Here is a 26314-nt window from a genome sequence, read left to right as displayed (position 1 = left end):
GGTGACGATCATATTCTATTTTGTGTTAAAAATAAATCTAGTTTAACACACACCTTTTTTAAAAAAGATTTTATTTATTTATTTAGAGAGTGAGTGCATGAGTGTGGGGAAGGGCAGAGAGAGAAGGAGAGAGGGTATCCCAAGCAGGCTCCATGCCTAGTGTGGACCCTGACATACCCCAATTTCATGACCCCGGAATCTTGACCCAAGCCGAAATCAAGAGCCAGATGCTTAACTGACTGAGCCAAGAACCCCAACACACACCTTTTCAATATGTAAAGGAATATTGACAGAAGAAAGTGATGAAGATAGTGAAATTTTTCCATTGAGGATCAGTAAGGAGGGCTTGGTGGAAACAGCAGCACGACTACCTTGCCGAATCGAGCTCTTTATGTGTGTCACCATTCCAAGGTGGGGAGAAAGGACCAATGGAGTAAGTTAGCAGGAAGCATATTTTGGCTCAGAATAAGGGAGCATTTTTTTTTTTTAAATCACTTTTAACAATTAGGCCTAAACGTGCTGTCTTGGGAGATAGGCAAGTGTTCATGTGGTAGCTGAACAGAGGATTGATCAGAGAGATTCTTGTCTTGGATGAAGGGGTTGAATGAGATGGCCTTTAATATCATATGTAATTCTAAGATTCTCTGGCATCATGTGTACGATAACAACATATCTCTCTGTACAGGCTTATCCAGCTATATACTTCGGGGCAGTTGGGGATAGGAGAACAAACAATGCAAATGATTGTGTGTCCTGAGATGAGAGGCAAGGGCCTACGGTAGATGAGTGCACAGTTGTTGACTTGTGTGCCTGCGTCCAAATCCCAGCTATGACTTACTACCTAGTGGCCTTAGATAAGTTACTCAGTATCTGTGTACTTTAGTTTCCATATGTAAACTGGATGTGACATAGAATCTACCTAATAGGTTGGTTGTGATAATTAAATGAGGTAATGCACATAAAGCTTCTAGAATGGTACTTGGCTCATCGTGATTGTTAACTATTATTATTATTAAAACTATTATTACAATTAAGTATCCATAAAACCATCATGGAGTATTAATGATATGTTGTTATGTATTCTTTGTCTGCTTAGATATTCTTTGAGAGAAAATATTATCTTATAGAGAAAGCATGGATATTGGATCCCAACAGGCCTGTGTTCCAAACCTCTTTCTGTTCTTTATAAGCTGGGTATCTTAGACAAGTCACTTGACCGTACTGTGCCTCCTTTCCCTACTGGTTCTTCAGCTATAGGGCTTCTGTAAAATTAAATGAGGCAGTGTATATAATTTGCCTAGTACTAAGTGCCAGCTCTTAGTCTCCACAAAGAGATGGCATTTCATTTTCAGTCCTTATCCAAAATATGTCTTTTGGGGACTATAGAGTGCTGGGTCAGTATAGAGACAAGGGCTTGAAGGCACTTGAGACTTTTCCTCCAGGCCTGACATTTTGATTTTTCTCTACCTCACCTTGTTTCTAAGGAAAATGAATCTGTTACCTTACCTTCCTCACATCATTTTAATGGAAGATTACTTCAATTATATCCATAAAACAAGGCTTTATTTTATTTGACTATCATGTCTTCTTCTATGATCCTGTGGTCTGCCCAGGGAATAAGATGGCTTGGGAGTCATGTGCCAATTTCTAGCTGGCTCTGGGCCCCTGGGGAGGCTGTCTGAGACAGGGGCTTTTGAAGCGACAGGAGCCTTGACCTTGGATAAGCAGTGTGGGACCCAGAACAATATCAAAACTGGGCTTTTGATTATGCATAGTGTCCTGATTCATACAACTTCCTCAGGCTCAACCCTCTCTTATGAATACTCCACAAAACTGAACCATATTACTCCAAGTTTTATTTAAAATTCAAGATGTTTTGTCATTTGATGCATTAATATCACTGCATTAGAAAGAGCAGGAGATGATGAAGTTTAAAAAAGTGAATTTAAGACCAAAATTTTGGCTTTCTAGTTTTTTCGTTATGGAGTTAAATTGCTGATGTTGCTTCTATTCAAAATATGCTACTTGTTAAATATTGCTGCTAAATTTTATGTATTCTGACCCTCGTTTTAATGAATGATGCAAGAGAATGTATCAAGGGTTCAATTAAATGCATTGGCATAACGTTTGTTAATTATGGCACTATAAAGAAGAACCCCTTTCCTTTGAGAATTAAGCAAACCAAAACAAAAAAACCCAAAAATCCTGCCCACATTTATAGACTAGTAGTACTCCTATGAAGAACACACTGCTTATGAGAAATTTATACGTAACTTTGTAGAAATGGGTGTTTTTAAGTTCTGAAACTGTATAGCACATAATTGCCTATAATCCCCAGGCTGATATTTTACCGTGATACTCCTTTGTTTCTCATTCTAATAAAATATTAACATGGTAAGCTAATTTTTTCTGTCAAAAACAAGTTGTAATAACTGTTTTCTTCATTTGATAACGTGTCATTTAACTTGGCAGAACTAGTCTAAAATTATGTTCTATTCTCCCCCCTTTTCATCTCCACTCTTGCCTTCTGGTTACTCATTCTAGCAATACAAGACCAAGTCAAGCTACAAGGCTTTTGCAGCAATCCCTACAAACACATTGCTTTTGGAACAGAAGGTCAGTGTTGGCTCAAAAGCAGAGGGAATTTTATGTTTCTAGTGTTGTTTTTGTTATGTGTTCTAAAATGTCTGTTTTGAAGTTCTGCTTTTACTAAAATGTTGCTCTTAGTTTAGGGTCACATGATGAAAGCATCTTGGTGAATAGAATTTGAGACATCATTGATTTATCACCAGAGGCTCAAAATGGGCTTAGAATTGTCCAGTCCACTGTAAAGCAGACCTGGGAAACTTGATTCAGATTTGAATAGATCCCTGTCCTTTGGAATTTTAAGTGGTTGTTATATTTAGGAGCTTCTACCTCTTTTCACACTGATCAAAAGAGTAGAAGCAAAATGGGGTTACATGAGAGCAACTGGCCAGTTTGGTCGAGACTTGGTGACTAGCAGTGGTTTCTACAAGGTAGAAACATGTTAGCTGAGTATCCAACTTAGAACCTAGCATGGGCTAAACCTCTTTGTCCATTCTCACCAGGCCCTGATGCTACCTCCATGAATGGGAAAGAGGATTAAGATCATTTCCAGTGTCCCAGCTGCTTTCACGTGCCTCTAGGGCATTTTTGCTTTGCTATTAAGAGTTATTAATTATAAAATTACAGGTTTCTGCTTCAGTAGGTAAATTAAATTAAAGCCTCTTGTTAAATAAGCACATTACATATGCGCAAATGAAGGCCAAATGGAGGATTATATCAGAATTGAAGTGAAATCAATTACCAAGCCAATGAAATTATTCATTTCATGTTATTTTTATGATATTTATTTAGGCAGTTTATCTCGGTGCATTAAGCCTATTTTTTTTCTGTGTAATTATAGTGTTTCAAATATTGTTATTATCATTTGTCAAAATGTTAATGTTTGCCAACCCGGTGGTCTTTTGACCACTGGTTTATGAATTTACTTGCTTGTTATTTTAGTATGATCTGGGAAATAAAATCTTTGCATGATCTCTTGTCTAAAATGTAGGAATCACAAGTAGGAGATGCTCAGTAGCATACAGGTGGGTGTTAGTGGGCAGTATCTCTTTTATTATCATCTCTGATCACTAACTCTGATTTATCTACATGTGGTCCAGAGTCTATGCTCTCTATGTCTGAATGCTTTCAACTCTGGGGTTGAGGAGTTGCTGGACTGCAGAGAGATTGGCAAGTTTTTCTCTAGCTTCTCTTCTGAATTTCTACCTTTTATAGCTCATGAAAAGATGAGATGGGCCTCAGCACTGATTTCAGGAGGCTTAGGAGGATGCAGGAAGTGACACTTTCCCAAGTTGTCCCTTATCCTTTATCTGGTGTTGTTATGTTGAGTCATAGTGCAATGTTTTCTCACCGCAGACCCTCTGCCCATTTCAGATGGTTATTTCTGAAATATGGTCACAGTGTCTGACTCTACAGAAACTCAGTGCCAGGCAAAGAAAATAGGGGCCTGTTGTTGTCCCTCCATCATACTTGTCTCACATAACCTAGCACATTCTCCTGTACCTGTGGGCTACCACTATACTAGTTTTCTATTTAGAAAAATAAGAGTTAACTCTTCTAAAAAGACTTTTGTAAGATGAGGCTGGATATCATTATTGGTTCCAGAATCTTTGTCTACCAGCTCTCTTCTCTTCCAAGTAAGTGTATTTTAGAACTTATCATCTATTAGTTGGTCATTAAAAATGAAGAATCATTAGTTTAAGTTCCAGTATCATCACAAACCTATTTCATAAATGTATACGGTAACATCACTATGTTTTGAATCTAGTGCAAGTGCATACAGAGGAGGGTTTTGTGTTTTAAATTTTCAATAAGACAGACTCTTTAGGAAAATTTTTTTTAGTACAACAAAATATAAATATCATGATGTCTAACTTACAATAGTGTTTTTCTAGGGGGGATTGACAATTGTATAAACACTAATGTGGGTAATTGTCTCTTGGCTAAGAGAAATTTGTTTTGGACCATAGATACATGAATTGTTAGAAGGTCACAAGATATGACATATGTTTGTTTTTTCTTTAGAGTTGTATAATCTCACTTTTTTTTCTTTCTTGCTGGCTTTTCTATATTGTGTGTTGTTCCATGAGAAACTTTAATTTGTAAGAATTTTCAAATAACAAAAGTCTATCTCGAGATTTTATCAGCATTTATGTCCATATTCACTAATATTGAATGGTATTTCCAAGCTCCTTTCATGGTGGTAGTTTTTTAAAAAAATAAATCCAGTACTTTAGGTCTTTTTATTCATCTGTTTATATACTAGAACTCAACCTAGGCCATTAAAATCAAAGGGACTTATTTCTGAAATGAGTAGGAAAATTAAGACTCTAATCATCAGAAATTCTGTTTGGGGAAGAATTAACACTTTGGAATATTTTCTGAGATCCCTTTAATATTACACAGAACACCACAATTAAAAGGAAAGGGGATGCTGCAGTCCCATTATAATATTCTGTTAGGGTCTATGCTGTGGAATTTTTTAAAAATAGAACTAACGAATTTAATTTAGACAGTTTAACCATTATTCTCCCCCCTAACTACATTAAACTCACCGTTGATGTTTTATACCATATTTTCTTTTATAGTATATGGTATAATTAATGAGGAACTAGAATCACTTTAAGAAATAATACTATTTTTAAAAGCAAGATTTCCTCCAAATTGAAGTACAGGCATCCCTTTCAATCACATATTAAGCTATTATTGAATCACTGGATTGGTTTCAGCTTTAATCACCCCTAGATGAAACCCATCATTTTCAAGAGTACATTTTGTTGGCAGGGGACGTGAGGTTTCTGGGAGTTCTGTTCTGTAATTTATTGTCTGCATCAAAACTTAAATTTGTAGCTTATTCTGTATTCTGTAATTTTTTCCCCCCATGAACATTTAGGAAGAAAGCATTTTTAGCTAAAGTCTTAACTAAGGCTTTATAGGAAGAGATAAATGTAAGGCATATTTTAACGTGTTAGTTTCATAGTCTTTGGCTTCATCTCCTGCCAATAATCATCTTCTCCAAGATTGAGATGAGGATGAAATACAAGTGATTATAAAGCAGGAACAAAGTAATCAGATCAGCTTGCATTTGTGACTGTCCACAAACCTTATTACAATATGTTCAACAGTATTGTAGAGGAAATAATTTTGAAATGGACATTACTTTTCAGTCTTGCTCTGTGTGCTACTGTTCTTTTCAGAGAATGCTAAAGATCTTTTTCTTATCAATTAATTTTTCTTCTTATCATCTGGGTCTGAGAGCAATAGGTAAAAAAATTGAAATTAAACTGAAGGACTCATATTAACATTCTAAGTAAATGGCGTTTTATTTTTATTATGAAATTATATTAAGGAAAGGAAAGATGAAGAAAGGAATATTTCCATGAAATAAAACAGTATGCGTCTTTATTGTTTCACAAGTGATTCATATTTTTCCATGAAATAATATTTTTTAAAGCAATTTAAGTTCTCTGTTCCTTTCCTCACAAGTATTCCTCAGGATAAAAACAAGGCTAGAGTTAGGTACCATTTTCCAACAAATGGCATTGCTATCTGCCATTTTCAAGACACATTTAATTCATAAGCTATGTGAGTTTGAAAGAAGAATAATAGAGTAGCTCAATTTTATACATAGCACATTTAAATTGTAGGGTTAATTATTTAAATAAAAGTTAAAATAAGAATTATTTTTTTCCCAGTGGAAGGAAGTTAAAGAATAGCCATTCTGAAGACAATTGTAAAAATTGTGCTATAAAAATGGATAGTTAAGATTTGAGATGTCAGTTTTTAAATCAATTTATTCTAAATTGCCAGCTTAAATTTTTAAAGCATGAGTCGGTAAACTTTAATCTGATTAAACATATGTCTTTGGGTGAGAATATTTTAAGATCTCTGCATGTCTCAAAAATTTAACAAAATCTGGTTGCTAGCTTAGCATATGGCCTATACTAGAGAGACATCTCTTAATTGATGAGTACAAGTGAATGCGTTCCCATTTCTCTGGCAATGGAAAAGTGCCCAGGACCTAAATCTATTCCAGTTGGTTTCCCCTAGGCAGTTGTATACCATGCACATGTCTCTTTTAAAGCACTTACCAAACCATATTTAATTATACGCGTTGGTAGGTGTTTTTTCTTTTTTTCTACTATGAACTATTTGAGGGAATATTGTAGTTTTTTGTTAAATGTTCATTGAATGAATTAATTTAATTTGCAGCTGGTTAGGTCACTAATATGTTCAATTTTATTTCATAGGATTTTAAGCTTTGCTCATAGAATTATAAAAATTAAGGACCCTAATGTATGATAATTGGGGTGATGATAATTAAGAATCTTTCTTTAGGATAGAATAAACTTCAATTCTACTTCCATGGAAAAGCTATAAAGGGCCTTCCACTATAAGGGAAGTAAGTTGATTTTGGACTTGGTACATTTTAACAATGAGAAAATACAATCATAGTGGCTGTCATATTGAGTATTCTAGTAAATCAGACACTGAGCTAAATGTTTTGCTATCCTCACAACTCTGTGAAGATTTTGATGTTCAAAGATGCCAAGTAAATCCCCCACAGCAACAGAGCTAGTATGTGGGTGAATTGGACCTTACATGATTATTTCCCAGCCTTTTCCTGTTCACAATGCAACAGTGACATCAACTAGCTAAAGTGAAATATGGAGCAAGAAATGATGATTTTGGATTTCTGTCTAAAATACTTTTTTCTCATTACTTGCTAAAATATATTAAAATCCTCATCAAATTAGAGCAACAAAAGTTTTTGTTTGGTTTTGCCTTTTTTTTTTTTTTTTTTAGTGAGGAACAATGAAAGAGAATTGGAAGTGATTTAGCTCTGAGACTTGAGTGAGTGAAGTTTACAAACCAGCTCTGATTCCTTGAGTTACTGAGATGAGGCACATTACAATGAAGTTGGTTTGGACTGGAAACAAGGCACACCTTTCTGACGTCCTTGATTAAATGAAGGAAAAATATGAATTCTCCTGCTATTGAGTCTTAATGAATGGGTTTGAAATAGGCTGTAATGGTTTACAGAAATTCCCTTCCTTCTGTGTGGTAGGCACAGATGTTCAACCCTTCAAAGATTTTGGGATTATAAACGCCAAGTAGATTTCCTCAATTGTTGAACATTTTAAACCAATAGTGAAAATAATGTAATGATAAATATGTCTTTATCTTTAAAGAAGCTGTACTTTTAACTATCTGGAAGCCCTTTTGGCTTACAGTGTACATTTCCCCCTTTTCTTCAGATCTAAATGCTACTCGGACCTGAATCTCCAACTATATAATCAAAGTGAGATTTATTGGCTGCGGATATCTCTAATCCTACAAATGCTTTTTTGTTAATGACTGCAAATCAAACAAGGGTTTTGTCGTCTTCAGAGGATTTATTCTACCAAATACATAGCTGGCCAGATTAACAAAGTATAGGAGCACTTAGGTTTAGCATTGGTCTTTTTGTGGGGGGGTTAATTTGATCATGACTAAAACAGAGTAACTGGCCCATAAAATTTCTGAAATCCAATCTAACTAGACAGTCTAGGCATCACAAAAAGTTATGGGCCCTTTTAGATTATTCTTCCTTTGAAAATAGTTTACTTTCTGGCTCTATTTAGAGTACAATTGATTCATGCTGTCTTCAGATTTTTAGAACTTAATCCTATTTCCTAAGAGCAGGTTAGACTGATTTAATATATCTGACTTAAAAGTGCCTGCAGTTCCATCAGAGTTCTCCTTTCAGGTGAGAAACACCTATTATAGTTACTGGCACATAGTCCCATAAGAACTTTGATTTACAGTGCTCGTTCATAGTCCTTGGCTCTTAATTATAATGTAGTGCTGCACTCAGAAACCATTTTCTACTCAAAATCTGATTTACTAGGTCTCTTTTTAAAAATTGGACTGCACAGTTGAATGTTCTGAGCAAAAGATAACTACTTTTAATGAAAATATTCCTGATAACTTACATTAGTTAAGAATCTTTAAAAAATAGGATTCAAAGCATTCACCATTTATGTCTCACTTGGTTATAGTCCAATTTGGTAGAAAATATACATTTTTAATAAAAATCTTTTATTGGAGAATATTCTGAGACAACTCCATTCAAAATTAATAAATCTAAAAAAACATCAATACATTCCTGCTGGCTAAGGTGTCAAAAAGCAATCTATGGTTAGAGTTCTTTTTAATGGAGATTTAATATATTTTCATTTAAATATATTTTTGTACCACAGAGAAAAAAACTCTTTATGGCTGGCAGGAGTGAATCAAGATGATACATTTGACAAATAGCTACTCATTAATTTAAGAAAAATCAATTCTAGTAAATTTCCAAGCTATTGAAACTCAAAATAATCTTTTCTCCAAATTTTAATGCAGTCTGAGTATTGTCCTATTTCAAAGTTTTAGCATTATTCACCTAAGACCAATTATCCTTAATTTTCCAAGGGTTCTGAGTAGATAGTTTTTTCATTCTTTGAGTAAATTTCAATATTTTAAATGGGCTACTGAAAGTTGTGTTTGCCTGTAGTAAGTTCCTACAGAGTAACCAAGATATTAACCTGATTTGATTGTGGCTGAAAAACACCTGCTCATTACATTAACACCAATCATATGCTCAGATCTTTGATGGTAAACAAATTTAACTGAAATTCAGGGGAAAAAAAAGTAAAGTATTTGTTATTTAAAATATTCAAAGAGTTTAAGCTACTTCTCTAGAACATTTTACCGAGGAGGATTAAAATCATATTATTTGTAGGATTCATTTATTCACTTAACTCCATTTAGTTGTTGCTTTACCTTTTCAATTCATCCTAAAAATCTTTATTGATCACAGATCACTGGCTCTATCCTGGGGTTATAAAGATAAATTCCATATTTTTCTGATTGTGATAGGGACAAATGGTCCAGTTGGTTAGAGATACTGTTGAAAATATATGCTATAATATGCTTAAAGTATGTGCAAAGTGAAATGGTGCCCATTCTTTTCCTAGTATGAGGGCCAAAAATACTTCTTAAAGGAATTTGATTAGGATCTTTAGGGATGAATAGGAATCCTTGAAGTGAGCTGAGAGTGAAGGAAGGACAATCTTGGCAGAGTTAATAACATGTAGTTAAAAGGTAACCACAAGGTCAAAGAATTCAAGTGGTTCTTTGTGGTTGAAGAGCAGCTTGCAGATGAAGAGAAAATAGAAGGTATAATTGGAAAGGTGAAGAAGGACTAGATCAAACTGCTCCCCTGAGGAGTTTGTTCCTAGTCCTTGTCATTAATTTCTGACTTTTTTCTTATCCATAATTATCATTGTAATTAGAAGCCGTGTGTGGCATAAAGTCTAAAATTAAGGCCCCATATTATGTGCCACTTTGACATACAGTGAAATCGGAGGGGCCTCAAGTAGCCTAGCTTCAAGTTCCCCTCCCCACTGTCCACCCCCAGATAAGGTCCCCTAACCCTCCTTACCAAACTGACCAGGTGCAATTCCTTCTGAATCAAACAAGCCAATCACAACCTTCTACAAACCGGGGGACACGGACATCACCCTCTTGATACTACAAAGCCTGCCTTCCACCACCCCCGGTTGTTTACTTTGTACCTGAGCACAACCCTTGTGTGGCCCAGTGTGGTGTGCAGCATTCTCTTCCTCAAGGCTGTGAATATATCTGACTAAGAAACTGTTGGTTCCAGCTGCCCCGTGGTAGGGGTCATGTATTTGGCCAGGCCCATAACAGCAAGGTAGATAGGTAATTAAGACACTGTGTCAGAGAAAAATTAAACTATCTGAACACCAGCTAGGAGTTATCTTTATGAAATTTTCCATTCTTGCTCTACATTACTCATTACTAGTAAGTTTAGAGGAAAAGGAGGAAGGCAAAAGAGAAAATTTTTATGATAAGAAAGAGGCACTCTCACACATTTCTATTAGGTTACCATAGGTAATGTTTTATATTGTGTTAATTAATGCAGAATAGTAGATTTTCCAAAAAAATGTCCAGACAAAATTTTCCTTTGTGACTTATTGAAATGAGGAGATGGTAAATTCTTATTTTTAGATATAACTTTTCTGAATTCTTAGGAACATATCCTAGGCCAAAATGACAACTAGCATCTTCACATGGTTCCTGTTGGTAAAGATTAATAGTTCTGGATCTGTTATATCACTGGCTCTGTTAGAAGGTGAAAAATTGATTCTGTTGAGCCTTAGATTGCATGGTTCCACAGCTGTGTGACACTTTCTGGTGCGAATATGCGTATATCATACTGATAATGAAGAAATGAGAAATAGAAGGTTAATCTAAATAATGGGATGGGACAGCCTGTAATTTTCAGTTGAATATGGCATTTGCATGTGATTCACCCCAAATATGAAGCTGAGCTCATAAAAAAGTAGAGGATCCCCAAAGATCAAATACCAAAAGCAAGTTGAAATGTAGACTTCTTAGTTATTCTGAAGATACTGTGCTCACTAATCATAAGGATTGGGATTTACTATCAATTTGGTGAAAGGAAAGATTTGGGGCTGAGTGAGATGAGGACTAGAATTGTCTCCCTATCATAAAGCCAGGGTCTTTGAAGGGTTACACTCTCAATTACAAGATGGAAAAGAAAAAAAATTCGTAAAGGGATATGACAAGTGAAACTTCCTATGTCAACCTGAGCTCAGGGTAGGAAAAAAGAGAATCTTTAACCATAAGCCTACCCTGAAGTGGGTTTGAGATTTGAATTTACACAGTCTCTGTGATAAGGAAAATTTGTGCTAAAAAATTAAAATTAGTTTGTTTCCTTATCCTGCTAGTAATGGAAGAGTAGCTGGTATTGGACCAATTCTTTTGTGGGAAACTATGGTAAACTGTGGGCAAAATACAAAAAATTAATTGTCTAAAAGTACTGGACCCCATGACCAAGAGCGGGTAGAAACTGCAGTAGTCAATGTTTGTAAAGAGATGGAGTTGAGTGATTTTCTAGACTTTATGAGTTTTTCATCTAAGGGAGGCTCCTTGTCTCTTTACTATGTAGCAAACGAAAACTCAGCAAGAAACCGGCAGGCTTATGCGATGAGGAATCAAAGAAAGGGGAGAATCTGGGAAAAGAGTGAGTCACAGAAAGGAAGCTGCAGATGTTGCCTATATACTCTGTCCAAACCCCTGGATGACCATTGAATTATACTTGTGCCTGTTAAGTCCAGCTAAGCCCAGCTAAGGATAAAATAACCGAACAGAGATTCCAGCTGCTGCCCACCGTCAGGGAGACAGAGTTTGGAGCTGACTTGATTGCCTGCTAAAACTAAACAACAATAACAAAGTATCTACGATCCAAAAATTTCTAATTTCTAGACATACAAAGAAACAGGATAATGTAAACCATCCACAAAGAGAAAATGTAACTCATGGAGATTGACCCAAAGATGTTCCAGTGTTGCAATTAGCTAGCAAGGATTTTAAAGCTGTTCTTGTAACTATCCTCAAGGGTATAAAGAAAAATATGTGGATAATGAATTATGTAGACCTTCTCAAAAATAGAAACTAAAATAGACTCAAATGGAAATTCTAGAGTTGAAAAATAAAACATTGGAAATAGAAAATTCGCTATATTTGTTTAAGAAAAAATTGAAGATGCAAATGTGTCAGTGAACTTGAAGATAAATTGCTAGAAATTACCTGATCTGAATAAAAAGGGAACACAATTGAATAGATGGACAGAGTTCCAGTGACATGGGGGATGATATCAAAATGTAATTAGAGTCTCAGAGGAAGAGGAGGGAATGGGGCAGAAAAAATATTTGAATAACTAATAGCCAAAACTTTTCCAAATTTGGCATATTATGTAAGTATATGCTTTTTAGAAGCTCAGATAATCCCCAAAATGTTTTAATTCAAAGAAAACCATGCCTGGGCATATACCAATCAAACTTCTAAAAATCAAATTTAAAGAGAAAATTTTGGAAGAAGTCAGGGAAAAATAATGCATTACATACTGAGGAACAACAATTCAATAATTGCTAACTTCTCATTAGAAACAGTGGAAGCCAGAAGACAATGGAATGACACCTTTAAATGCTGAGAGAGAGAGAGAGAGAGAGGAAGAAAACCTTAATTGTGTTGCTAGGGAAAAATCCCTTCAAGAATGAAGACAAAATGAAGATATTTTCAGCTGAAAGAAGACTAAGAGTATTCGTTGATTACAGATTTGTACGATAAAGTATGCTAAAGAAAGTTTGTCAAGCTAAAGATAAATAATGGTGAATAGAAACTCAAAACTTCAGGAAGGAATGCAGAGCATGGAAAATAATAAATATGTGGATAACTATAAAACATTATTTTGTAAAAATTCCATTAACATACATATAATTGTTTAAGGCAAAAATTAAAACATGAAAACGTGGTGTTGGCAACATATTTAAATGTATTTATAAGGCAATTAGAACGTAAAAACAAGGGTAGGGGGTCAAGAGAGCTATACAATTGCTAGACTCTTGAATAATATGTGAATTGAATCTAGAATTTGTATTGCTTGGTTTAAACCTTGGTATAAACAGAAAAATTTTCAAGGTTAATTTATAAAAAAAGAAGTCTATAATATTTATATTAGTTTTAACGTAAGCCACACTCACTGCCACAGTGGACAAACCCTGATATTCCAGTGGTTTAACACAATCATTGTTTATGTCCTTTCCATATCACAGTTTGGTGGAGTTCATTTTGGCTCTCCCACGTGAGTTCTAAGTAATTCAGTGATTTAGGAAGCTAGTCTGCTTCCATTTTGTATCTTAGTTATCTGAAGAAGGTGAAAGAGAGAATGATGGAAAGTCATATCTACTCTTAGCACCAGAGGTTATGTATGACTTCTACTCATATTTATTTCACAACAATAAGTCACAAGCTCATACCTAAATTCTTGAGACCAAGGAAATGTGTATCTGTGTCTGAGAAAATGAAAGTCTCTGGTGAACACATAGCATTTTCTTTGCCATGATATCCAAATTAGTAGAGGGAAAATGAAGTTGAAAAAAACAAATTTAATCAATTAAAACATTCAAAAATTGAATAAAAATAAAATAGGAAGGGTGAAACAAAAATAAAATAAATTTTTTGGAAACATTTAAATATATAAGTGATTGTATAAATACCGCACGCTAACCGATTGCGCCACTGGAGCTCCTAAATATATAAGTGATTGTAATAAAAAATGTTAACCTCTCCAATTAAAAGACAATGGAGATTAAACTGGATCAAAAAGTGAATTCTGGACACTGCTATTTATAAACCACTGATTTTCAATGTTTGAATGCAGGAACTTGAAAAAAAAGAGGCAAAAAATGATGTACTAGTAAAATGCTAATCAAAGCATTAGCTTATATCAGGCAAAATAGTTATTAAGACATAAGGAATTACTAGTGAGGTAGAGGGTCACTTCATAATGCTAAATATTTAATTCATGAGGGAGGAATACTTCTAATTATGAACATAGCTAATAAAATGGCTTCAACCTATGTTGAACAAAAATTGCTGGTATCAACAGGGAGAAATTAACAGACCCACTATAATTCCCTGAGATCTGATGATAGCACTTTCAATTATTGATAGAATAAGTATGCAGAAAACCCAGTAAAGCTATAGATAATTCGAACAAAATAATGAATAATTTCAGATACATACACACTTGCACACATGAAGGCTGCAGACAACAGTTAGAAGATACATATTTTCTTAAGCACAAATGGAATATTTACAAAACCATGTCTTATGTCATAAATCTCAAACTTCATAAAAAGTCACATTATGAAGAAGAAATTCTCTGGCCATAATATAACTAAATTAGTAGGTAATTTTAAAATTGGGAAAAATCCTCATATTTTTAAAAATTAAAAGGGAAAACCACTTTTAGATAACCCATGAGTCTAAGAAATATTAACAGAAATGTTTAAAGATGTATTGAAAATTGAATGACAGTGATCATACTACATATCATAACCTGTGAAATGCAACAAAAGGAATATATTCAGGAAGGTCAGGATAAATCCAAAAAAATGTAGAAGGAAGGAATTAGTAAAGATATGAACAGATATTACTGAAATGGAATATGAATATGCCAAAGAAAATCAAAGCCAAAATGTAGTCCAATTAAGAGATGAGAAGCTGATTGTTCTCTGGAGAAATTGATTACTAAAAAAAGTAGGTAGATGCAAAGAAATACGAGAGATGATAAAGGAATGGGACCAAGATGGCGACATAGGAGGCTTCTGAACTTCCCTCCTCCCGCAGACACCCAAATGTACAGCTGTACGTGGAGTAATTCCCTGTGAGAGAAATCCAGAAACTATGTGAGTGACTCCTACACACTGGGTGAATGAGAATATCAACACAGGTGAAAAAAAAAAAAAAAAAAAGGCTGAGACACACTGTCCTTATAAACTCTAATACTGGCACAGCTCCATGCAGTTGGGAGAGACTCCCCAAATCCCAGCTTCTCCGTGAAGCATGAAGGATTTAGACCACATATGTAGCATGCCAGCTTTTAAGACTCCCACTCAAGGGAGTGACTTACTAGTTAAGAAAGAGTTTCTTAAAGGAAACACCAATCACAAAGGAAAATGATGAAAACTTTGACTATATTGCAATGCAAACTTGTGTGTGTTATCATAACACATCATGGAAATCATGAAAAGGGAAGGCAAGACTGGGAGAAGACGTTTGCACCACGTCTAATTGACAAATACTCTGCAACCAGATTATATAAGATTTTCCGACAAATGAATAAAAAGGAGACTACCCAATAGATCCATGAGTAAGTATTAAAAGGAAACATGAATAACCAGTAAACACCAAAAAGATGCCCAACCTCAAAAATTATTAGGCAAATTCAATATCTTTAATCTTAAACTACAAATATGTTGTAAAGAAATGTGTACATAGGTGATAGTTGTTACAGTTTCTAATAGGAAAAATATGGGAGCACCCTAAATATTCAGCACTAGAAGAAGTATCCGTTTTGTTGAGGAATTTGCATACAATGGGATATAATGTGGAGGTAAAACAACTAAATAAAGAGCTAAATGGAAAACAATAATAAGGGCAAGAGGAAACTTTCAGAGGTGATGGACGTGTTTATGGCCATAGAACATCAACATGGTTTCATGGATATATACTTGTTTCCAAATACATCAGTTGCATCCATTAAATAGGTACAGCTTTTTGTATGTCAACCATACCTCAGTAAAGTGGTTTAAAACAAACAAACCAACCCCAAAATTTCCAGGAGCATATGTTGTACTTACAGGAAATTAGAAGAATTGTACAACATAACCTTATATATTGTTTAATGATGTATAAATATATTGATATGTTTTAAAAATTAAAGACATACACATGATGATAAGCACAAAATCAATGAGTGATGACTTCTCAGGTGCATATGGAAGATGAAAAAGCGAGCAGGGAGGAATACACACTGGTTTCCATTATTTTGTAATACTTTAATTCTTCTTAACAGAGTACGTACCCTCTACAGTGTGCCATCTTCCTTTCTCCATACCCGAACTCTATATCTGAAGTAGATACCTGAACTATCTCACAATAAATAAAAAGTATGTTTCAAAAGATTTGGATGTCATTTGAGGCCAAGTCTGATGAATAAAGTAACCAAAACTTTTTGCATATAAATGATTAAAAATGAGGCAAGTTTCTTTCCTGTGTGCGCATGTTTCTTGTTAAACTGGCCCAGAGCATTTCCTCAAAAATAGTTTTTGTAGTATTTTGAGAAATGGCTACATCATTATTTCCCTGCGTAGCTTCCCAAAGTGACTTCTTTGAAGGGGACAAGACTCATCTGGATATATAACGTGTCCAAGTTCCAGTGTGTATGTTACAAAGCTCAGCTTCCTTTCTTTATTTCAACACCTTATATTGGAGATACTCATTACGTTGAAGAAACTAGACGGATGTGAGCAACGCCTCCATGCCAAATAATAGCTCATCATCAAATGATTCAAAGTCTTTTTTTTTTCCTTTTTGAAATATTGAGATATACAAGCCTTTCTTTGAAGAGACTTTTCTACTCCGTGTATATTTAACTAAAAGCCTCACCTGAGAACTATTTCATTTATCACTAGGCACTCAATGAACCAGCCAAGACTGAAAGTATCTTCAAGGACAACACTTTAGACCCACCTCTGGAGGTAATGACTTCAGATTACCCAAGCTTTTGAAACAAAATCCTGAAACTCATCGCTAACTCAGTACCTGGTTTCAATTCTTCCAGTTTTGTTCCCCTGCACAGCTCAGGCAGCAAACTGAAGAGCTCTGTGCTACCATTGATAAGGTCTTACAGGATTCCTTGTCTATGGTAATGCCTTAGACTAGAATGTGCAATTCAAACATTTGCTTCGCTTCTCTTCATTTTCCTCTTTTTGAGTATGATGCATCTTAGGTTTGTCCTTCTTTTTTCTTTTTCTTTTCCAGCATTCTTCTGATTCTCCTTCAAGTTCCTCACAGACATTGTTGGGTTCTGACACAATGAAAGTATGTATATATTTAATATAATTTGCTGAACCATAAGAGTGACTAGATCCGTGGTTTTAAACTGCCGGTTAAGGCCCCATAGTGAATTGGGAAGTCAATTTAGTTGGATAGCAACCAGCATCTTAAAAACAGAATGGTAGGAATATAAAATATCAGACTCTATTGCAAGTAGTGAGTAGTATTGTTGACATATGTTTCAGTTTGTTTACATGTAAGTATGTGTGTACAGGGATACAAAGTAAAATTTATTTCTAACTATGGGTTAAGTTCAAAACAGTTTGAAAGCCAAAGTATTAGACTGTGTCCTTATATGTTGGCATTTAAAGAAGCATTTTAAGAACCGGGTATAAAATTTGTGGCTTACCCTTATCTCATACCATAGCTTCAGTACTTAACATAATTCACGGTCACTTAGAATTGCAGAAGTAGGTAAGGAAGTGACTGAAGTTACATTAGGCTAAGAGCTTTCACACAGGTATTATTTTGGAACTTTTTCCTTTTGGTCGACTAAGCTTATTTCATTGTTCTTTGACTCAGAGAGACAGAAACCTGGGTATTTTAGATTGTTAGAATACTACCAAGTGGTTAATTTTTGTAATTGAGTATTTAATTATTTCTTATAATGTAGTCATTTTCATTTGTTGGAATAAAATATTACATTTCTCCAAGTTATTTTTTTGAATGCTTAATACAGATCTACTCATCAAATTTTCAAAATGGTTGTGGCTTTTTCTTTATAATCGTTAGGGATTTTTGGTCAGCTGTGTTTTTCACTTTAGGAGCGAGTATAAATACTTTTTTCAGGTTCCCTTTAGAAGTTGTACGTTGTGTATACAAAGCAGGTTTTAAATGTACAGAATTGCTTATAACTAGAAGAGTATCCTAAATTTTTATTGGATTATCAAAACTACAATGATCCATTAATGGATAAATGACATAGGAACTCAGTAACCAATAATCATCAATATTAAGAAATTGTATTTTAGCAGAGAGGACCTATAAATAGATAATTGTAGTATTAATATTTATTTCATTGTATATTCTTTCTCTTAATCTAAAAATGTGAAACATTGATTTCCTTGAGGCTATATAAATTTTAAAATATATTTTTATTCCATTTGTTGAATGTATAAAAAATACTTTATATTTTATAATAGGAATAGGACTTGAGTAGTAAATGTGAATAATAATATATATTATCAATTCATTTAACAAAATTTAATGTTTATAGTATTAAATAACACTATTATACTAAATTTATTATACTAATTAAATAATACTATTTATTAATTAATAGTAATTAATAATACATTATTCTAGGTCACTAAATTTAAGACAACGGTTTCATTCAACAAATATTTATGAAGGGCCTACTATGTGCCTGGTGGTGTGAGGCATTTGGGAGATAATGGCGAGCAAGGCAAAGTAACATAAGGGGAATACTTTGGGTGTAGTGATCAGAAAGTAGAATTCAAGCAGAGAGCAAAGATGGAAAGAGTCAGAATTGTAGAGAGATGGGGGAGATTAGCTCTCAGGCAGAGGAGTAAGCATGTGCACATTTCCTGAGGCAGGAAGGAACTTAGAGTGTGCGAAGGTGAAGGTGAAGCCCAGCTTGGCTGCGGTAGAGTGAGCCAGGTGTGGAGTGTGTGAAATGAGAAAGTAGGCTAGGGATAGCGACTTAGATACTTACAGCATACCTTAGAGATATTGCATGTTCAGTTCCAGACCACAGCAATAAAGTGAATATTGCAATAAAGTGAATCAAATGCATTTTTTTCATTTCCCAATACATATAAAATTTATACTCACACTATATCATTGTCTATTAAGCGTCCAATAATATTATGTCTAGAAAACAATGGACATATCTTAATTAAAAATGCTTTATTGCTAAAAAATGCTAACCGTGCTCTGAACTTTCAGCGAGTCATAACCTTTTTGCTGGGGGAGGGTCTTGCCTCCGTATTGCTGGTTGCTGACTGATCAGGGTGTTGGTTGCTGAAGTCTGGGGTGGCTGTGGCAATTTCTTAAAATAGGACAACAATGAAGTTGGCTGCATTGAGTGGCTCTTCCTTTCAGAAATGATTTCTTCATAGCACGCAATACTGTTTGATAGCATTTTACCCACGGTAGAACTTCTTTCAAAATTACAGTCAGTCCTCTCAAATCCTGCCACACAGCTTTATCAACTAAGTTTATGTCATATTCTAAATCCTTTGTTATTATTTAAATGATCTTCACAGCATCTTCACCAGGAGTACATTCCATCTCAAGCAACCACTTTCTGTGCTCGTCCACAAGAAGCAGTTCCTCATCCAGTCAGGTTTGATCGTGAGCTGCAGCAACTCAGTCCCGTCTTCAGGCTCCACTTCTAGTTCTAGTTCTCTTGCTGTTTCCACATAGGCACTTACTTCCTCCACGAAGTCTTGAACACCTCAAAGTCCTCCATGCAGGCTGGAATCAACTTCTTCCAAACACCCATTAATGTTGATATTCTGACCTCTTCCCATGAATCACAAATGTTCTTAATGGCATCAAGCATGGTGAATCCTTTCCAGAAAGTTTTCTCTTTTCTCTTTTTTTAAAAAAATTTAACTATAGGGATTATCTCTCTCCCTCTGCACCCTCCCCAGCTCATGCTTGCTCTCTCTGTCTCTCAAATAAATATGTAAATAAAACGAAAAAAATTGAAGTACAGTTGATACATAATATTATATTAGTTTCAGGTGTACAACATTGTGATATGACAATTCTATATATTATCCAAGTCACCACAAGTGTAGCTACCGTCTGTCATCATACAATGCTGTTATGGTACCATTGACTATATTCCCTATGCTGTACCTTTTATTCCTGTGAGTTATTCATTCCTTAACTGGAAGCCTGTACCTCCCACTTTCCTTCATGCATTTGACCATCCCCTTACTTAATCCCCTCTGGCCACCATCAGTTTGTTCTCTGTATTTATGAGGTTTTTTCTGCTTTTGTTTATTTATTTGCTCATTTGTTTTGTTTTTTAGATTCCACATATAAGTGAAATCATATGGTATTTGTCTGTCTGACTTATTTCACTTAGCATTATATCCTCAAGGTCTTTCCATGTTGTTGCACATGGCATAGTAAGACTTGGAAGTCAATATTACTCATTGATCCATGAGCTGCAGAATGGATGTTGTAATAGCAGTCATGACCACAACATTCATCTTGCTGTACGTTTCCATCAGAGCTCATGGGTGACCCATTGTTTTGTCAATAACAGTGATATTTTGAAAGGAATCTTTTTTTCTGAGCAGTAGGTCTCAGCAGTGGGCTTCAGATATGCGGTAAACCATGCTATAAACAGACGTGCTGTCATCTAGGCTTTGTTCCATTTATAGAGCACAGGAAAAGTAGATTTAGCATAATTCTCAAGGATTACTCCTAGGATTTTCAGAATCATCAATGAGCACTGGCTTCAACTTAAAATCACCTCCTGCATTAGCCCCTAACAAGAGAGTCAGCCTCTCCTTGGAAGCTTTGAAGCCAGGCACTGACTTCTCCTCTCTAGCTATGAAAATCCTAGATGGCACCTTCTTCCACTAGAAGGCTGCTTCATCTACATTGAACATCTGCTGTGTAGTGCAGCCACCTTTGTGAATTCTCTAGCTAGACCTTCGGGGTAACCTGCTGCAGCTTCTACATCAGCACCTGCTGCTTCACCCTGCACTTTAGTGGTGTGGAGACAGCTTCTGTCCTTAAACCTCATGAACCCACCTCTACTGGCTTTAAACTTTTCTTCTGCAGCTTCCTCACCTTTCTCAGTCTTTAGAGAATTGAAGAGAGTTAGGGTTTTGCTCTGGATGAGGCTTTGGCTTAAGGGAATGTTAGATCTTTTTTCCAGATCACAAAATCTCTCTCCATATCAGCAATAAGGCTGTTTCTTCTTATCACTCATATCACTTTCACTGGAGTAGCACTTTTAATTTCCTGCAACAACTTCTGTGCATTCACAACTTGGGTGTTTGGCTGAGAGGCCTAGCTCTTCCTCACTAAGCTTAATTATTTCTAACTTTTGATTTAAAGTGAGAGATGTGCAACTCTTCTTTTCACATGAACACTTAGAGGCCACTGCAGGCTTAAGTGACCTAATTTCAATTTTGTTATGTGTCAAGGAATAGGGAGAACTTTATATAAAATCCTTTTGAGCCTGAGATTGTTCTTAATCTAGTATGAAAACATGACCCCATGTAGGTAATATATATGTTCATGTTTTCTTAGATATATCTTTTGTTACTATTTTCTAATACTTTCTTTCCTTACTACTTTATTACTATTTTCTATTACTTAGTTGTCGTTTTTTTAGATTTTTTTTTGTGTCCTCTGGTCTTACTGTTTTTAAGACAGTATATTTCTGGATATCACTTTTATATTCAATCCAGAGAATCTATTTATCTGGGATCCTAAGTCTTTTTTTTTCTTTTTTCCTGCTTTCCTTCCAGTATTTTGACAGTTACTGATTTGAAAATTTAAAAATTTTTGTATATTTTACTTTACATTTTTGTTACTTTTCTTAGTGACACAGAAACTGTTAAAGATAATAATTATGTTTATTTTCCTATCAGTTTTAAACTTTGCAATATCTTTGTTATATTTTTCTTAATATCTTCTTTATTTAGATCCTGATTTCTCACACATTGATAGCTTTCTCCTGGATTTATTTATTTTTTCTTGGTGGAACCTTGCTGAAAATGATATACAACAAGGTGTTTTTGTGTTGATTCTGTGGCCTATGTTTTTGAGAATACCTTTATTTTGCCCTTTCACTTAAACTATAGGTTTGTTGAACAGAAAATTATAGGTCCTATCTCTTCAACACTTTTTCCCCCTAAAGATCTTTTTCTTCAACAACATACTTGTGCAGTATTTTGCCAGTGTGATATTTACTCTTCTGCCACAGAGTGATCATTCACAGAGTGGCTCTGTAATCTTTCTAAGTTTTTTTGGGGGGGGGGGTTTTTGGCTGTCCAGTTTTTACATCTTTATTAAGTTGTTTATTTTAATTCCAGTATAGTTAACATATATTAGTATTATATTAGTTTTAGGTGTACAATATAGTTCAACACCTGGTGCTCATCACAAGTGCACGCCTTAATCCCCATCACCTATTTAACCTGGTAACCATCAGTGTGTTCTCTAGAATTAAGAGTCTGTTTCTTCCTTAATACCGTGTTGTGATGAGCGCTGGGTGTTGTATGTAACTAATGAATCCTTGAACACTACGTCAAAAACTAATGATGTACTATATGTTGGCTAACTAAACATAATAATAAAAAATTTAAAAAAAGAGTCTGTTTCTTGATTTGTAGAATTTTATCTTTATCTATAATGTTACTGATTTTTCTTATAATGTAAATATGCATTTTTTTTCTCTTACATGTCTGCATTGGTATTCTCTGTGACCTCTCCTTTGAAGTCTTCAATCTTTTCTGCCCCTGACCTTCAGGATAATTTTTAGTCATTAGTTTTCGAATGTTTCTTCCTCCTGGGACTCTTATAAAGTGATTTTGTCACTTTTGCTTCTGTTTTCCATAAGCCTTAATCTTTATATGTATTTTTTTCTATTTATTGCTCCTAATTCCTTCAAGGGGATTCCTTGATTAAATATTTCAATTCAAGAATTTGTTCAGTATCTATTCTGTCCTTCAATTTCTATGTTACTTATTATGTTAGATATAGTTCTCCTTTTTAAAGTCGTGTTTATTGAGGTATAGTTCACCCACTGTTAAATCTACCCTTTCAGTGTACAGTTCGGTGGGTTTTCACAAAGCATAATACAGTTGTGTAACCACTACCACGTCTGAAGTACAAAACACTTCCACCAAATGAAAAAGTTCCCTTATGCTCCTTTATGGTATATCCCTCCCTCCAACCCAAGTGCTGGACAGATACTGATTTTTCTCTGTTTCTATACTTTTACCTTTTCAAGAATGTCATATAAATAGAATCGTACAGTATGTAGTCTTTTGAGTCTGGCTGTTTATACATAGTTGAAGGCAGGTGAGATTCATCCGTGTTTTTGCATGTCTCAGTAGTTCATTTGTTTTCATTGCTGAGTAGTATTCCGTCATGTGGTTATGCCATCTGTTAGCTATTCACCAGTTGATGGACAATTGGGTTATTTCTACTTAGGTGCTATTACTAATAGAGCTACTAAGAACGTTTATAAATAAGATTTTGTATGGACATGTTTCTCTTGTGTAAAAACCTAGGAGAGGAATGACTGCACCATTGTTTTCTCATACAGTATTTTACCTTTTTCAGATGTCTTATTATTTTTCCATGGAACCTCAAAGTTCTTGGTGCATAATGGCTAGCTTGGCTGTATGTGTGCCTGATGCCTGAGGTGGAAGACACTAAAGCCTAGAGCCTAGGATTGCCAATTCTGCTGAGTTTTGCCTTTTGTTTTTGTTTTATGAAGAGCAGAAAGAACTTGCATGTCAGGCTGTAGAAATCTGTAATGTCAACTATTTCCCCCTTGGCACTCTCTTCCCACCCTGGTGACAATGTCCTTCATCTTTGCCTCCCTACATCTTTGCTTATGGCTCTCCACACTCCTCTTCAAATAACTGTTTCCATTGTCATTCCCAAGGAAGGCATCAAAAACTGTCCAGTTGTCCAAAACTATGCTTAACTGTCCCCCTTTCCCCCAGCCAGGCTGAAGGACCATCTTGATGTTATCCTCAGAGATACCTCTTTTCACCATCCTCAAATTTTGCTCCCTCACATTACCCCTCTGCTGTCCTATCTCCGATGTTGAAAAGTGGTATGTGGTGAGAAAGCAGAGACAGAGTATGTAAAACAAACATAAACAGACAGAAACAACTACTTGGAAATGTTGGGCTGTGAAAGGGAGAAGGAAATTGGGTCTGGAGTAGGGTCAAGGAAGAGTTTTTGATTTGCTTTTTAAAGCTGAAAATGACAAGAGCAGGTTGGCATGGGGTTGACTCACTAGAGGCGAGGTACTAATTATACAAACGAAAGGGAGATCCTGAAGGATGAAAATCCCTCAGAAGGAACATAGAACCTACAGCCTAATTCAAATAAGTGTCCTTTGATTAAAAGCTGGAAATGTCTGCCAATGTAACAGGACAGAAAACAGAGGAAATGTCAGGTACGGGTGCAAGCATGTTTGTAGGTGGATGGAGGGCAAATGAAGAATTTTATAACATATTTTTAGTTATTCAGTCACTAACACCTTTCAGTGAAGAAAGGTTTAAGATTATTAACTCAGATTAAAAAGCAACCAGAGGATGGGGGAAGATACTGGAAAAGAAAAAGTTGAGAACCATTATGTGTTCTGCTTTCACTTCTTCCCTCATTCCCTCATAAATCCCTACCATTCAGGTTTTTGCCCCCACAGTGCTGCCCAGACCACTTTTCCCACATTCCCATCACTATAAACTCAGCCCTGGTCAGAGCTGAGGTATCTGCAGAATTGGAGGTAGTTAACACTCCCTCCTATTTGGCAGACATTCCTCTAGGGCCGTCCAGGACACTGTGCTCTCTCAGCTTTTGTCCTACATCGCTTGACATTATTATTTCTTAGGTTCCTTTGCTGACTCGTCCTCTTCTTCCCAAACTATGGATACTGGAGTGCTGCTGGACTCAATCCTTAGGCTTCTCATTCCTTTCTATATTCATTCCTTTGGTGTTTTGAAAAGCAAGTGTATGCTGACAACTCTCAAATATATCTCTAGTCCAGGATTATCCCCAAATTCCATTCTCCCAAATATCTATTCTCTGTTTCCATTTAGATTTCTAATAAATATATGAAAAATTAAAGTCTAGATTTCTTCCCACAAAAACTATTTCGTATTCTGCCTTCCCATCTCCATCTATAGGATCCAATCTTTCCTTTGCGCAAGGCCAGAAACTTCGGTGTCAAGTTTTATTCTTCTCCTTCTCTCATAGTCCCTATCTCTATTAGAAACCCTATTGCTGTAGATTTAAATATATATGTAGAACATGATTGTTTGATGTTTTCTGTTCTACTGGATAGTGCAATAGTTTTTTCTCCTCTACCCTTGCTTCACTATGATTCATTTTTAACACATCAAAGAGAGAGATCCTTTTCAAGCATAAGTCAGATTATGGCCCCCTTTGGCTGAAAACCAGCAGTGCCTACACATTTCCTTTAGATATAAACTGGAGTCCTTACAAGCTCCTGGGGGGGGGGGGGCTCTATGATCTGGTCTCCCAGCCCTTCCATCACTGCTCCCCTGCTTTCGTGCTCTGCTCACAGCAGGCCAGCTCTGCCTGCTTCCTTGCTGTGCCACGGATGTGCCAGACATGGTCTTGCCTTAACACATTTTGTCCTGTTTTCAAATAAGTTATACCACTTTTTATAGTTTCTAGTTCCTTGTAAAATTTTGCAAGCTTAACTTTTATCTGAGGAAAAAGCATGGGTAAGTATGACTGTTTTCAGTCTGGTTCTAAGAAAACAAATCTCTGGATTCCCTGTGCGTGTTTTTTGGTTGTTCGTTATTTCTGGTCATTTTCACTCACATTGTCGGACCTCTCTGTGTGTCTGAATCTGATTGTGTGCTGGATATTCTACTTGGAAGTTTATTTATAGAAATTATTTGAGGGCTCAGATGATATTATCTTACTAGAGAGAGGCTTTTCTTTGCTTCTATCAGGCATCAAGAGCATTAGCAAGGAAGGATTACTTAATTTAATTTGATGTTTTGGGATGACTTTTTTTCTAAGCAATTGTTTTCTATGATTTGAGGCAAGCCTGAAGACTATCTGAGGTCTTCTAGATCAGTCTTCGTCCTGAGCCTCAGTCTATTCTTGGTGGGTCGTGGATTCTGACTTTTATGTCCCTATACCTCTGAGACAGTCAAGAGTTTGGATCAGCTTCTCAAGCAACTCAACATTGTTTACAAACAGCTTTAGGATAAAAGTCAGTCTTAGATCCTTGACTCATCTCTTTGGAGTCCCATCTTCTCCTGGTCTTGCTCCCAAATTCTTTTTTTGCTTATTAGCTCATTGATATTTTTAATAAATAATATGTCAATATTGTTGTAAATATTTTACCCAACTTTTTGTCTATTTTGGAAAGGTTGCTTTAAGTCCTTGAGCCACCATTCTCAGAGGTGGAAATCCACTTTGAGAACTTTACATTTGTTCCATCTTGTTGAAATGCTCTTTGTTTCAATATGTA

At 35.4% G+C, this 26314-nt stretch overlaps 1 protein-coding gene across 13 annotated transcripts in view; it reads left to right on the top strand.

Moving 5' to 3' along the window:
• The window catches only part of MLIP (muscular LMNA interacting protein), a 240687-nt gene that overhangs the window by 142084 nt on the left and 72289 nt on the right, over positions 1-26314 (top strand). For 9 of the 13 annotated variants that reach the window (XM_087857002.1, XM_045802613.2, XM_045802629.2 and 6 more), the window contains 4 exons: positions 2545-2616; positions 16701-16766; positions 16850-16933; positions 17050-17109. In XM_087857002.1, coding sequence (XP_087713128.1) covers positions 2545-2616; positions 16701-16766; positions 16850-16933; positions 17050-17109 — 282 coding nt within the window. The remainder of the gene's footprint in view (positions 1-2544; positions 2617-16700; positions 16767-16849; positions 16934-17049; positions 17110-26314) is intronic. The other 4 variants (XM_087856998.1, XM_045802623.2, XM_087857000.1 and 1 more) reach the window with 4 other exon arrangements.

Source organism: Ursus americanus, chromosome 29 (genome assembly GCF_024610735.1).
Source record: "Ursus americanus isolate L20-20 chromosome 29, mUrsAme1.1.p, whole genome shotgun sequence".
In the NCBI taxonomy this organism is placed as follows: domain Eukaryota; kingdom Metazoa; phylum Chordata; class Mammalia; order Carnivora; family Ursidae; genus Ursus; species Ursus americanus.
This window is presented reverse-complemented; position numbering and strand designations above follow the sequence as displayed.